We start from the raw sequence: 14,283 nt of genomic DNA on the forward strand, positions 1-14,283 counted from the left end.
CTGCTCATGCTGGGTGTCAACTCCACTGGTTCAGCCGGGCGCAGTGGAGGTGCTGTTCCTCAGGGCCTTGGGAGCTGCTGCTGAGTTTATTCTGAAAACTTTGGCATGTGCTCTTCCCTTTTCCCAAGTGCCTTTGGGCCCTTGTGGTGAGCTGTGCTATGTGACTGGGCGTCATTAAAGAAGGGGGAGCAGCGCTGTCCCCTGCAGCAGTTGGTGGCCACAGTGCCACTGAGGTTCCTGGGCAGTCACAGACAGCAGCAGCCTCCACCTGGGCAGGTCCATGGTGTGTCAGAGCTGCAGCCAGGGGTGCTGGTGGAGCAGAGAGAACTCCTTGGCTGCTTTCCTGAGTGCAGCAGCCACTGGGGCCAGACAGAACCCTGGGCACCCCCCCCGGGATGGGGACTTCAGCCAAACTGGGTGCTGTGTTCCTGGACTCACCTCTGTGGAGGTGGCAACCCCAGGTACCTGTCCAGGGGTGGCCTTGCCAGGGAACAGCTGGTGGTGGGGGACTGCTACCACCCCACTGTGATCATCAAGTCCGTATCCTGCTGCCAGAGCTGCCCCAGGACCGGGCAGAGGCCACGCCAGATCTCCTGCAGCACAAAGGGGAGCAGGGCCTTTCTGTCTTGTGGGAGACAGGAATAAGAACCCTGTGCCTACAGCCATGTGCTATCCAGCACAGCCCCATGGCCCCTGCAGCTGCCACCGGCATTGGGCCATCCTTGAGCCTAAGGGACTTGCTCTGCTGGGTATCTGAGCAGCCTCAGCACCACAGGAGGTCTCAGCAGCCCAGAGCTCCCTAGATCTGGGTGGGCTTCCCCATCCCCCCTCCCTACCCAAGGACAGACAAGACAGAGCCATCCCAAGCATGTTTATTGTCACCCCAGAGCCACCAGCACCGCCTCAGGTAGCCACACACTCCGCGGGGTCCAAGGCCACAGTCGCATCTGCCTTACCCGGGGGAGCGCCACGGGCTCCGGCCGGTTCCCGGCAGCTCCCGGCCCCACCTGCACGGCACTGCGGGAGACACCGGGGGCAGTCCGCGCCAGCGCAGCGCCGGCTACCGGAGATGGGGAGCCCCCAGCTTGTCCCGCGCCTGCCGGGGTCGGGACCCCGCTGCGGCCGCTGGCTGCAGAGCACCGCGGGGCCAGCCCCGGTACTCACCGCAGTGTGGGAGCGGCTGGCGAGCGGCACCGGTCAGAGAGCAGCCCCGAGGTTCTACCCACCGAGCGGTGGCGGGGCCGAGCCGCCCGCAGGTACCGGGGCCCGGCGGGGCGGCGTCGGCGCGGCCGCAGCACCGGGTCCCGCCTCGCCCAGCCCCGCTCCGACCCCGAGCGCGGGACACCGGACACAGACACGGAAACGCGAGTGGCGTCCGCACGTTTATTGAATGGGCCGGGGGCGGCCGCGGGTGGGCCACGGCCCGTGCCCGGTGCCGCCCTCACTCCCGGAACTTCCACTCCTGGCGGCACATGGGGCAGTGCTGCTGCACCTGCTGCGAGTTCAGCCACTTGAGGATGCAGTGCATGTGGAAGCAGTGCGAACACTGCCCCCACACCAACGGGCAGTCGTCGCCGGGAACCTTACCTGCGGCACGGACACACCGTCAGCCCCGCCCAGTGCGCAGTGCCCGGTGTCGGTGCCGGTGCCGCACTCACAGTCGGGGCAGCAGCCGTTGAAGGCCATCCGGCAGATGCCGCAGTTCTCGTCGTTCGCGACCCACAGCCAGGACGCCACTCCGTGCCAGCTCCGTACGCGCACCCGCATGTCCCGGTCCCGGTCCCGGTGCCGCTCCCGCCGGAAGCGCTGCCCGCCCCCCGGAGCTCCGCGCGCCCGCCGCGCCTCGGCCCCGCCTGTTCCGCTTCCGGCGCGGGCGCAGCGCGGCCGGAAGTGCGGGTGGGAGCGGTGCCGCCATCATGGCCGACAAGATGGACATGTCCCTGGACGACATCATTAAGCTGAACCGGAGCCAGCGTGGGGCCAGCCGGGGCGGCCGGGGCGGCCGGGGCCGGGGCGGCACCGCACGCGGTGGCGGGCCCGGCCGGGGCGGCGTGGGCGGCGGGCGCGCGGGCGGCGGCCCCGTGCGGAACCGGCCGGTGATGGCCCGGGGCGGCGGCAGGAACCGGCCCGCGCCCTACAGCCGGGTACGGACGGGGCAGGCGGAGCTTGGGCCGCGGCGGCGCGGCGGGCTGGGGTGGAGGGTCCGCGCGGGGCGGGGGCACGGGCGGCCCTTTGTCCACTCCCGGCGCGGCCGCGGGCTGCAAGGCCCTGGCGCCGGTCAGCGAGGTCCCGCTCTCATTGCAGCCGAAGCAGCTCCCCGAGAAGTGGCAGCACGACCTCTTCGACAGCGGCTTCGGGGCCGGGGCCGGCGTGGAGACCGGCGGGAAGCTGCTCGTCTCCAACCTGGACTTCGGCGTTTCGGATGCGGACATCCAGGTGGGGCTCGGGGCCTCGGTTACTGCGCCCAGGTCGGGTCCCCGCGGGAACTCCGCCGGCCCTACTCCGCCTTGTGCTCGGGGCCGAGCACTCCCGGGCGAATCCCTAGCGATGGGGTTTGTACTACTTGTGCCTGCTTTGCCGCGATCGTGGTGGTCTCGAGGGGGCTGGAAAATTCGGTTTATACGTGCTTTGTAAGTGACTCCTGTGTTGCACGGCGGACAGGTATCGATGCTGTGATTCTGCTGGATCACGTTGTGATTGTGATTGGAGAATTCACTGTGAACTCTGAGCTCCTGCTCTGCACAGCTGTAGCTATCCCTAACGGTGCCGTGGGCTTTGGTGCTTTGTCAGATCACATTCTGTTGGGTGTCAGGGGGTTCCCAAGAATGCACACATCAGTGTAACCAGGTAGTTATTTGTCACGGGAACAGCTCCCCTGTACTGCTGCCTCGGTGTCCTGTCCTCCACCTGTCATGGCTCTGCCCCATTTGGGCTGACCCCTCAGTGCCTGCAGTCAGCTGCTCCGTGCATCTGCCTCGGGGCTGGAGGCTGAGGGGTGTCATAGGGCCATGAGTGGGCTGTGAGCTGTGCAGAAATTCAGTGCCACCTGTGTCCCTGGCGGGGGTTCCTGCACCACAGAGTGCTGCCATCACCCTGGCCTCTGGCTCTCGTGTCCTCACCGGAGAAAACCAAACCACTGCTGTCAGACTTTCCTCATCGGTTCGTTCGTCCCAGCCTCTCCACGCACCAATCTGGCTGCAGCTGGGGAATTGGAAAGGAGATCTGTCAGGTCACCTATTCACTGGGTAGTGTGCTGCACATCACCTCTTTTCCTCATGTAAGTTCAGTCTGGGTTTAAATAAGTTCCTGTTTGTTGCAGTGAGGCTGCTGTAAAACTCAGCCCCTGTGCCTTGTGTTTCGTCAGCACTCGCCTTCCTGCTGCTGCACAAGCTCCCAGTGGGGTTTGTTTAGCAGCAGGGCTGACTCAATGGCTTTGGCCCCCAGCCCCATAATTGAGTGTTGCCTCAGATGTGGGGTTGGTTTTGTTCCTGGGCAAATGGCTCTTTGTGTGGTGCGAGAGGCCGAAGGCGCTCTGGGCACGAAGGAGCTATGCAGCGTTGCTCTTTGTGTCCTCTGAGGCAGGAGCAGCTGACCCCAGGCTCTGGGCAGAGCTGGCACAGCCTTGCATGCCACATTCTGTCTGGAAAGCATCTGCCAGGGGCTCTTTGCAGTTCTCCTCCAACAGCCCTGCTGAGAGCCCTGCTGTGACTCAGGAGCAGGTTCACTCAGGCAGTGCAGTAGTTAGTGCTTGTTGGTTTCCCAAACATAGTGCCTGAGAAACAAAATCGGTGGCTCTGTTGCTGCCTCTTTATTTCCAGCCTTTGTGGTAGCAAAGGACAGACCTCAGCAGAGGACTTGGTTGGTCTCCATTTTTGCCCACTATGTTCCTAATGGGCACAAGTGTCATCGTCTTGTGGATCCTTGCACTCACATGTTCATGATCTTCTGTGGGAAAGGTGTCTGGGGTCTGGAGTATTTCCAATAGTTGTCGCTTTGACTCATCTTCAACAAAAGACCCCCAGTTCTGGGGAAAAAAACCAGCTCATCATCCCTTGAATCTGCTTTGGTGTCTGTAAATGTGCCTCCTGCAGGACATGAATGCAGAGTCTTGCTTGGTTTTGCCACTTGTGACAACTCCCTGAAATCTTCCTGACGGGTTGTGCTCCCCTCTGCCATTGGGTCTTTTTCCAGGTTGTCCGTGGTGGTTGGACAAGCACTGATGCTGCCAAGTGTGTCTGAGTGGGGCGCTGCAGTGTTTGCAGCATCGATGGATGGGCATGCTCCTTTCCCTCTCATTCTCAGGAGCTCTTTGCGGAGTTTGGGACCTTGAAGAAGGCAGCTGTGCACTATGACAGATCTGGTCGCAGTCTAGGAACGGCAGATGTGCATTTCGAGAGAAAGGCTGATGCGCTGAAGGCGATGAAGCAGTACAACGGGGTCCCCTTGGATGGTGAGTGTGCGTGGCCCATCTCCACCGCCTGTTTCCTTAGCTGGAGTGGAGCACCCTGCACATCCGTGTCCCTCCCCATGTGCCTGTTTCTCCCACCCCCATGTCCCTCTTGCACGCCCGTGTCGCTGCCTCCCGCCGGGGGTCCCGCGGACTCAGGCTGCTCTCCCTTCCCTCAGGGCGCCCCATGAACATCCAGCTGGTGACGTCACAGATCGACACGCAGCGGAGACCAGCACAGAGGTGGGGGAACCCCTGCCAGAGCAGTGGGGTGGGAAGGTGTAGGACCCCTCCCTGGTGGGGAACGTGGGTCCTGTTTGGGTTCACTGAAGGTACTAAAACAGTTGCTTTTAAAACTTACAGTGTAAACAGAGGTGGCATGACCAGAAACCGTGGGGTCTCAGGGGGATTTGGAGGTGGAGGCAACAGGCGAGGGACTCGTGGTGGGAACAGAGGGAGAGGCAGAGGAGCTGGAAGAACTTCCAAACAGCAGCTCTCTGCAGAAGAACTAGATGCACAGCTGGATGCTTACAATGCCAGGGTAAGTGCTGCTTGGGCATGGTCATGGGCTCCAGCATCTTTCCATGCTCCTGGAAAGCACTGGCAGTCTGGAGCTGGCACAAGAGGGAAAGCATTTTCCAGGTCCTTGGACTGAAGCAGTCTCTGAAGCTGAGCTGTGCCCTGGCTTGGGCCCCAGCTTTGCTTTCCAGACACTTTGTCACCTGTTCTTAATGGCTGAGGAGCAGCCTCCACTCTTGCCAGGCTCTGTAGCTGTAACAGCCACTGCGAGCAGCAGCTGCAGAACAAAACTCACAGAGCTGATAGGTTGCAGGAATGAGAAAACAGAAAGGGAAGTCTTGTGGAAGAACTGTGTGGTGTGCTGCTGGGGGAATGGTGTAATGTTGGTGGCAGAAATGAGCCCCATCCTGGGGAGCCATGGGCAGGTTGCAGCTGTACATGGAACTTGCTCGGCCTGTGCTGTAGCTGGCTTGGGATCCCAACAAAACAGAGGCCACAAGGACACCATGACAGTGGAGTTGGTGGTTCAGGACTGGGATAGGTCAGGGCAAGAGTGTGGAAGAAATGGGATGAGCAGGATTCTAGAAGAAGCCTTGGGGCAGTGTAGGGGTGTGGTCTGGTGTCCTGCTCAGCACAGTGTGCTGTGGCTTGGACCTGCCTGTCCGTGTCCCCCAGTGCTTGGGGGCTCATCAGGGCCAGGCTGCCTGCAATGCAGTGGGTGGGTTTGGGTGCAGGGGGGTGCTACAAGGTGCCAGGGCTGCTGTGAGGCACATGGTGACAGTTCCTCCCCTCTCTTCCAGATGGACACCAGCTAAAGCGGCAGCAGTGGACACAGGGAAGGACTCCAGTCTTGCTCCACACTCCCGGCAGGGGCTGCAGCTGTGGCTACTACTACCGAGGATGGGATTTGTTTTACTTTTACGTTCTGGGATAGGTTTTAACTCCTGTAAAGGTTTTTTTTAATTCTCAGCAGACCTGTTTTGTACCGAGTTATTTTTGGGATAAATTTTTCTGGTTGCCTGTTGGGCCAAGGTGGCTTTTTCACCTTTGCCGTAATAAAATAGAACCATGTCTAGAGCTGTGACTGGTGCCTTGCCGTGCTGGGCCCCGCGTCCCGTCCCACCCCCACACGTACCGTGATGCTCTCTGCTACTCTGCCGTGTACTTGTCCCGGTCCCGGTCCCGGTCCTTCTCGGCCCCGCCCTGCCGTTACTGCCCCGCTCCGCCTCGGTCCCGCCCATCCGCTCCGTTCCGCCCCGCCCGTGCGCGCCCCCCCGGCCAATCCGCGCGCGGTCCGCGGCCGGAAGCGCGGCGGCGGCGCGGCCGCGAGTAACGGGAAGTGCCGGGCGTGTCCCGGAAGTGCGGGGGCGCGCGGGGCCTGGGCGGATCCGCGGCGTTGGCAGCGCAGCGCGAGCGAGCGAGACCGGTACGGCGGGAGCGGCGGGAGCGGCGGGCGGGGGGTACGGCGCGGCGGGAAGGGCCGGGCCGGGCGCGTCGCGCTGGCTCCGGGCCGCGGGAAGGGCCGGGCGCGGCCCAGGGGCGGGCGCGGGGTCCCGGGTGCCCTTGCGCGACCTTCCGAAGGCCGGGGGAGCCGCTGCCCCCGGTGGGGCCGTCCCGGAGCGGAGCGCGTGGGGCGAGGGCGGAGCGCGGAGCGCGGGCGGCCCCCGTTCCCCTGGGGGGCTGGGGCACCTCCCGGTGGGCTTGGCCCGGTGCTCGGGTTGAGGGGCGGTGGAGGGGATCGCCGGGCCCGACACGTCCCGGGGTCGGCGCTGCCTCTGGCGCGTACGGGTTGTCCATAAATGGCCGCTCGCTACGGAATGAGGAACTGGGGGACACTGCACTGGAGTCGGGCTGCTCCGTGTCAAGGCACGGCCCTTCCACCCCGCGGGCCGGGTGCGCTTCGAGCCCCGACCGGGGGTTTGCACAGGAGCCGCGGTTCCTGCGCTCCCCTGCCAGCATGACTCCACCGGGAGCAGCGGCGAATTCCCGAGACCCGTTACCATCGTTTGTTTGTGGTGAGAAAAGCCCCCGGCCGTGCTTCTTGCTCCACTTGTCCGAGCATTTTTCCAGTGTGGAAGATCTTATTCCATGACTGCAGAGTGGGGACTGTTTCACTGGTGTGGGTTCGGCTGCTGACACACACAGATGGGTCACAGGCCTGGCTCCAGGTGCCCACGGTGCTGGTTTTCATCCCTGGTGCAGCACTGCTAACAGCCTTTATGCTTCTAGAGTTGTGCCTGGCTCTGCACAGTTCCCCCATGCAGGTGAACGACAGGTCAGGGATATTTCTGAACAAAAACAAACAAAAAAAACCTTCCGTCCTCAGACAGCTGAGTCCTCACTGGGTAGTAGTGTGTCCTTCCTGCCTGGGGCTGTGAGACAGCCGAGGGGGTCAGGTGGGGTGAGAATTCCCTCAGATGCTCTTACAAAGTGACTGGTGCAGCAGTGATACCTGGATGTGCCCTGCCAGCACCCGGCCTCAGGAAGTGTCAGCTAGGCTCCTGTCCCTTCTGTGCTACTGGTGTCCCCCCCGTCCCCTGTGCTGCCCTGGGAACATCTGAGCTGTCCATGTGGAAGACGGAACACGACCAGACCGGGCTGGGCTGTTCTGGCTCCTCGTCCTGGCAGAGCAGACTGGGACAGGGCCCTGTAGAAACACTTATTGCTGGGTCACATTCCAGCCAAGTTCTCCGGGTGGCTGTACAGACTTTCCCTGTGCGCGGGAAGAAGGAAGGGTGGGGACTGCTGGAGCTGGCACTGCTGTGTCCACGGCTGCCGCTGAGGCCTGATGGATGTCGGAAGCTGATTAGCTCATCTGAAGATACTCTGACTAATGCTGGGTTTGCTGCTGCCATGGGATTGAGATTCTGGGGTATGAAGTCAATGGTTCCCACTATCCTCTTGGACACGAGCAGGGATATTCCCGCTGGTGATTCTGCCTGGCAGGAGGTGGGGCTCTCGCGTTAACTGCTGCAGCTGCTCTGTCCAGCACAAAACATGCAGAGAATCCGGAAGAAACTGCTGGTTTGAGGGAGGAGTGAAGGCAGAGTGCGAATTCCCAGATGGGGATTCAGCCTCCTGCTGCCTTCTACAGGCTGCTGTGATCCTGAGGATCTGCAGGGAGCCATGGTCTGTTTCGGAAGATCCAGGAGCCCTCCTGTAGTCTGTTTCCAGCACAGGCTGGGGTCCCTTCCTGCAGCCGTGGCAGTTCCCGGGGGGCTGTGCTGTTCCACAGAGCAGTGGGATCCCCAGGATCTGCGGGTAAGCTGATAGGAAAGGTGAGGGCTGTTTCCCCAGAGCCAAGCCTGCAGTACTGACTGGAGTCACGCTGGTTCTGGTCTCCAGGGGTGTTTTCAGTCCTGATGGGTTCCTGTCACCTTAGAAATTGGGGTTGGGGTGGGTTGTGATTAATATGTGTGGTGGTATGCATGATTCTTCAGCTCTGGATCACAGAAGTCAGGGTGGAACACAGGAACATGACCAAAGAGCTGGGGATTTGGGTTTTTGGTTGGTTTGGGCTTTCTTCTGTGCCCTGTGTGCTAAATACCAGTTTCAGGGGTTCCTCATGTGTCTGGTGGAGAGATGGGGTTAGTGATGCGTGGGAGGAAATTGTCACCACGTGTGTTACACTGGAGCAGAAGCTCTATGCTGACACCAAACTAGTGCATTTCCAAACTGCTTAGGAGAGGATTCTGGATCTTGGACATGAGCAGCTGCTGGCAGTCAGGGCTGTGAATGCCAAGGCTGTTTCCAGTCAGTGCAGCTGTCTCCCAGCCATGGGAGCTATGCTGGGACTGGAGCTCTTGTTCACAGAGCACTGTCTCCAAGAGTTAAAGGTGCTGGAGCAGAGGCTGCCTCATGGCTCCTGCTGTCACTGATCCGGCTGTTTGTGAGAGATTTTGTCTCTGCTTGGTCTGAAAATTGGAAGGTTGAGAGTGCCTGTGGATGCTCATGCACAAAAGTGTTGGAGATAGGTATGTGGATGCTAGTGGATCCTCTGCCAAGTGTGTGATTAGTGTGTTCTCACAGAAGGCCCAGTCACAGAATTTGGGAGTCACCACAAGTTTGGGACTTCAGTTCTATAAAGCTGAAATTTTGTCACTTTCACTCCTGAAAGCTGCAGATATCCTCAGAGCAAGGTGTGAGAGTTAGAACGAGCTGCGGGCCGTGGGAGGTGTAATCTAGCCCAGAGGCGAGCCAAAGGATGTGAGGAGGGGATTGGGCAGGATGCAGCAAGGAGATGGAGCAGTGCAAGTTGTGTGAGTGAGTGTTTGTTTGCTCAGCGCTTCTGGGAGTCCTCAAGCCTGGCAGCTGTTTGGGAGAAGCTGGGTTTGATATGGAGACACTGGCATGAAATCTCATCAGTTGTTCATCTGTAACATGAGACTAAATGTCCTTCTGAAGAAAAATTTCCACATCATTCAGTGTGAAGATGTTGGAGGATGCTGTGTGGAAGGGCCAGCTGTTTGCTGTGCAGGTTCAGCAGGAAAAGCTCCTTGCACAGATGCTTGTGGTATAGCCCCAGTGCCTTTCTAAAGCTGTGCCCAAAGTATTCTGAGTCTTTAGAGCCCAAATTGATATTTGCCATAGGATAACCCTTCAGACAACGTGTCCTGTGGAACACTGAGATTTCTCAATGTGTCATTGGCCTTTACCAAGGATTTTAATGGAGTGTTGGCATCACCTTTGCCCAGCCCTTGGTGCAGCTGGGCATTTCCTGGGCAGAGTCCTGAGCAGCTGAGCCAGCCTCCACATCTTGCCTGTTCCCTTGGTTGTGTGTGCCACAGATCCTTGCAAAGGGCTGAGCCAGGTGTCTCATCCCACTCTGCCAAGGCACCTGACACAGAGCACTGACCTGAGTTACAAAACGTGAGCACCAGATCCCAGCAGAGGCTCCTGGCATTCATGCCAGTGGTGAGACAGAGGCCTATTCTTAGCTGGAATCCTGTTGTGGAGAGCAGAACTGGGTTTATTCTGGGCTCTGCTTTATTCCAGTTGAAAGCCTCACCTGGTTGATCTTGTGTCTTCCCTATGGCTTTGGGTCTTTACATTAGAAGCAAAGCACTGAGGTTGAATTTTTTTTCTTGCCTGGGCGTCTGTGGGCTGAAGATGAGACCTGGCCTCTTGGGGGCTCTGCAGGAGGCCCTTGGCAGGGTTTGTCTCCCAGGGGTTAGGTAGCATGAAGGGCCCCAGTGAGAGTGGGAGCAGTTCTGGGAAACCCTGCTGCTGGTGTGGTTGGTCAGGGCAGTCACACCTCTCCTCTCTACTTCAGTGCAGGTCACGTGTGTGAGGATGGCGGAGCAGGAGCCAACGGCAGAGCAGCTGGCCCAGATTGCAGCCGAGAATGAGGAGGATGAACACTCTGTCAACTATAAGCCACCTGCCCAGAAGAGCATCCAGGAGATCCAGGAGCTGGACAAGGATGATGAGAGCCTGCGCAAGTACAAAGAGGCACTGCTGGGCGCCGTCACCGTGAGTGCAGGTGAGCCCTGGGATGTGTTGGTCCCTCCCTTCTGGCCTTGCCTCTGCTCTCACCTGGGAGCTGTTCTCCCAGCTCTGTGTTGGGCAGGAGCATAGCCCAGAGCACAAAGCTGTGTCTCTGCTCCTCCATGCCCATGGCTGGCCTGCAGCGTAGGGCTCAGGGACTCTGAGGGTGGGGCTGAAGGGTGTGGCTGGCACTCTGCCTTTGTGGAGGACTGTGGTCTGTGCAATTGAAGCCCTGACCCTTAGAGAGGCTGCTTTTGCTGGTTTTCATGCTCTTTCAAGAAGTTCCCTAGAAGGAAAAGGATATGTGTTGGCCAGTGTTGGGGATGAGTGTTCAACACCTTTTTCTCTTGTCTCTAGATCCCAACGCTCCAAATGTGGTGGTGACCAAACTGACCTTGGTCTGCACTACTGCTCCAGGTCCCCTGGAACTGGACCTGACAGGTGAGTTGGGGGGGAATTCCACCCCTGCTCCTGAGCAGAGTTGGCAGGAGCACTGCTGGCAAGGTGGGTGAACCTTCTTGTGTCAGAAGTGCTGGAGGCAGAGCACAGTGGTTGGGCCCCAGTGGGTTCTGTACCTGGAGCCAGCAGCAATTCTGTGACACCTGGGTGTTTTGTAGAGGTGTGAGGGGCCAGATGGGGCAGGCAGATTGTTCCAGCCTGCATAGAGACATTCATGGCAGCTTTGAAATGGTGACAGCTTTGGGGCACACTCTGCAAAGAAACAGTTTGGAATTAATTGCATGGTTGTGCTACAGTGTCCTGTTGCAGGGCATTGCCTGCCTGGCTCTGGCAGCATAGAGGGCCACACAGCTAGAGTCATTCCCTGCTCCTGCAGCTCCTGCCCCAGCTACCTCATGCCACGGAAATTCACCCCAGAGCACAGCACAGCACAAAGGAGCTCTGAGCAACCCTCTCCCATCTCTGTAGGTGATCTGGAAAGCTACAAGAAGCAAGCATTTGTGCTGAAGGAGGGCGTGGAATACCGGATAAAAATCTCCTTTAGGGTAAGGATTCCAATCTGGAAACTGAATGGATGGAACACCAGACTGCTGTGGTCCTGGCTTGGGGAGCCCTGTGCCCTGAAAGTGGGGTTGTGCTGAAGGAATGGGCTCTTCCTGCAGGTGGGGTGGGCAGTGTGAATGGAGTCCTGCTCAGTCCCTGCTCCTCTCTCTGTAGGTAAACAGGGAAATTGTGTCAGGATTGAAGTACATCCAGCACACGTTCCGGAAAGGTGTGAAAAGTAAGTGCTCCTCTGTGACTTGGTGCTGCTGTGTGTGAGTGAGGGCTTCCTGCTCATCTTGCTGCTCTGACAGTGGCTGCCCAGCAGCTCCTCATGGGAGGGGACAGTCCTCAATGCCATTGGGCCCGTGGAGCTCTGCAGAGGCTCCTGGGCCTGCAGTGATGGGGCAGCCTGTGGTCCTGGCCACACAGCATGTGATCCCAATCCCCCCCCCTGCCCCGGAGCACATTTCCCCCCTGATCTTGGCAGGAAGGAGGTCACAGCTGACAGCATTGCTAGCGCTTCAAGGTCACTCCCCACAGGAGGGGCCCATTCCTGGCGGGGAGGGAGCTCTGAACTGGGCGAGATTCCTATTGTTAGAGCTGCTCTACAGATTGTTGTAACAGTAACAGACCTTCCAGTTTGCTTTAGCCTTGCCCCAGATGCAGGGGAGGTTCCCGAACAGTCTCCACACACCTCTTTTTGTCCTTTCAGTTGACAAGACCGAATACATGGTTGGGAGCTATGGCCCCCGAGCAGAGGAGTACGAGTTTCTGACCCCCATGGAAGAGGCCCCAAAGGGCATGCTGGCCCGGGGCAGCTACAACATCAAATCCAAGTTCACAGATGATGATAAGACTGACCACCTGTCCTGGGAGTGGAACCTGACTATCAAGAAGGATTGGAAGGACTAGCCCTTCCTGAGGCCAAACCCCAGAGAGCGTGAATCAGACAGTGGCTACCGTAGAATTCCCCCCCTGTACCAAAGTGCTGACATTGGAACCCTCTTACCTGTCACCCCCATTATCATTTGACCAGAGAGCTCAGTTTTTTATGTGCCCCTTCCCCAGAGAATTGCTGAGTGCATTGACCAAACCATGCTGTCTGCATCTGGTCTCCAGCTGCCCGTCCTGGGGCTGTGCTGCCCCAGCACTGAGGGAAGTGCCCACTCCCTTGCCAGGCCCTTTCTTGCTTCCCACCTTCCTTTATCTAGGAGGTGCCAAAGGGGAGGAACCCCTGTTAGGATCCTGTGCTTGGCTTTCCTGCGCACAGCTCAGGGTAGCTACTGCCTCCAAGTAGCTGAAGAATTTTGGTGCCAGGCAGCTGTCAAATCAGTTTATTGGCTCAAGTGTTGTCTGCCTGCCCTTTCCACCCTGTCAGTGTCCTGGGCAGCTTCATTTGTGGATGTTCCCTGTAACCATGATGCCTTAAATGTGTAACATGTATCCTCTAGGGAGGGGGTCCTGCCCGGTTACACTTTTTAAACGCCACCTGCTCTTCCCGTCTGTTGGCATGGGCTCAGCTCGGTCATGCCCCTCATGTGTTATTAGGAAAGATTCACAACTTCCCACTTCACTGCTGGTCCGTTCCTCACCTGAGACAGGACATTTCCAGAGGGGAAAGGGTGTGACATCCTGGATGATTCCTGGCTGCCCTTCCTGGTGTCCCAAGCACTGGCCTGGCTGGACCCCAGCCTTGCCTGCGCAGAGCCCCGAGCTCTCTGGGTGCCTCTGTGGCACAGAGGGGGCTGAAGGGCAGGGCAGTGCAGGGGTCACCAACGTTGCCATCACCTCACACTTCTCATTGCAGCCCAGGTAGCTGCAAAGCACTGAAATTCCAGGACAGCACCTGCCCTCCTGGCTGTTTTGGGCTGAGGATGGACAAGTCTGTCTCTGCAGCTGCTCCTCATGCGATCAACAAAGAGCTTGCGATGGACAAGTGTTCCGAAGCGGTTAATGCCTTATGTATCTGTTCTGCCTTCAGAATCTGTGCCTGGCCTGTCAGTAGTTACTGCCTTGACACTCGGCCCCCCCCCGTGCCTGTTGCAGACCTGCAGCATGCCGGCCTCCACCCTTGGCTGCACAGCTGCACCTCTTGGGGCAAAGAAGCCCCAGGGCCCCCTGCAAGACCGGGGGGGCTGGGCAGGCATGCGCCACCTCTGCAGCCCTCCGATTTGGATCTACCACATTGAGGTTAGAACTGGGACCAAGTACATGTGGCTTTCTCGTAGCTACGTCTTTGCCTCTAACTCCCCTCACCCTGCCCCTAGAGAGTTTTTTGTTAATTTGATTTGATGTGTATTGTCTGTAAGTCCTAGACCCAGGTTAACAGGTTTGGAATCATCGTCTGCTTCTCCTTTTATGACAGTTAAATAAAATCTTTGAACTGACAGTGTACTGTCCATGCTGCATTGTCAGCATGAAGTAGCTGAATGGGATTTCTGTAAACACTTAGGGTGGGAGAAGACCAGGATCTCTGGGCTTGCTAGAACGTGAAATGGGATCTGGGACAGCCGTTCCCAGAGGAGGAGAAGGCCCATGGCAATAGGTGTGCAGGGTCTGTCCCTTGCTGTTTGCCCACAGTGTGAGGGGTTGGAGTGTGTGGGGCAGTGGAAACAGGGATTTCCAAGGGGGGTCTCTTGCCAGCAGAGGAACAGGCAGGCTCTGAACCCACAGTGCAAATGCTCCAGCTGCACACACAAAGGGAAATTCCTGTGCAGTCACAGGAATGAGGGAGGCGATCACAGAACACAATCCAGGAGAGGCAGCTTGATAAGAGCCTGCGGATGTTTACAGAGCATGTGGCATGTTTGTGTTAAGGGTAAGGAAAT

At 58.6% G+C, this 14,283-nt stretch overlaps 3 protein-coding genes across 5 annotated transcripts; 2 read left to right on the plus strand and 1 right to left on the minus strand.

The window, feature by feature from the left end:
* Positions 1–1,363: 1,363 nt before the first annotated feature.
* ANAPC11 (anaphase promoting complex subunit 11) lies at positions 1,364–1,852 on the minus strand. Of its 2 annotated transcripts, none has more exons than XM_015645651.3 (2): positions 1,588–1,852; positions 1,364–1,495 (listed from the first exon to the last, which is right to left on the minus strand). In XM_015645651.3, exons 1-2 carry the CDS (start codon positions 1,765–1,767, stop codon positions 1,442–1,444), a joined length of 234 nt encoding a protein of 77 aa, XP_015501137.1. In that variant the 5' UTR covers positions 1,768–1,852; the 3' UTR covers positions 1,364–1,441. The 2 variants fall into 2 exon arrangements, with proteins under 2 accessions (XP_015501137.1, XP_015501136.1); XM_015645650.3 differs by having other exon boundaries at positions 1,364–1,587; positions 1,659–1,839.
* Positions 1,853–1,877: 25 nt separating this feature from the next.
* On the plus strand, positions 1,878–6,043 carry ALYREF (Aly/REF export factor). Its single transcript, XM_015645646.1, has 6 exons — positions 1,878–2,144; positions 2,305–2,436; positions 4,303–4,450; positions 4,627–4,690; positions 4,811–4,988; positions 5,767–6,043. Exons 1-6 carry the CDS (start codon positions 1,917–1,919, stop codon positions 5,779–5,781), a joined length of 765 nt encoding a protein of 254 aa, XP_015501132.1. The 5' UTR covers positions 1,878–1,916; the 3' UTR covers positions 5,782–6,043.
* A 242-nt stretch (positions 6,044–6,285) lies between these two features.
* Positions 6,286–13,844, plus strand: ARHGDIA (Rho GDP dissociation inhibitor alpha). Of its 2 annotated transcripts, none has more exons than XM_015645647.3 (6): positions 6,286–6,392; positions 10,239–10,448; positions 10,811–10,894; positions 11,381–11,457; positions 11,630–11,693; positions 12,168–13,844. In XM_015645647.3, the coding sequence occupies exons 2-6, from the start codon at positions 10,259–10,261 to the stop codon at positions 12,365–12,367; spliced, it is 615 nt and encodes a 204-aa protein (XP_015501133.1). In that variant the 5' UTR covers positions 6,286–6,392; positions 10,239–10,258; the 3' UTR covers positions 12,368–13,844. The 2 variants fall into 2 exon arrangements, with proteins under 2 accessions (XP_015501133.1, XP_015501135.1); XM_015645649.2 differs by lacking the exon at positions 6,286–6,392 and adding an exon at positions 8,062–8,227.
* Positions 13,845–14,283: the final 439 nt, after the last annotated feature.

The sequence above is a fragment of the Parus major genome, chromosome 18, assembly GCF_001522545.3.
Source record: "Parus major isolate Abel chromosome 18, Parus_major1.1, whole genome shotgun sequence".
NCBI lineage: Eukaryota > Metazoa > Chordata > Aves > Passeriformes > Paridae > Parus > Parus major.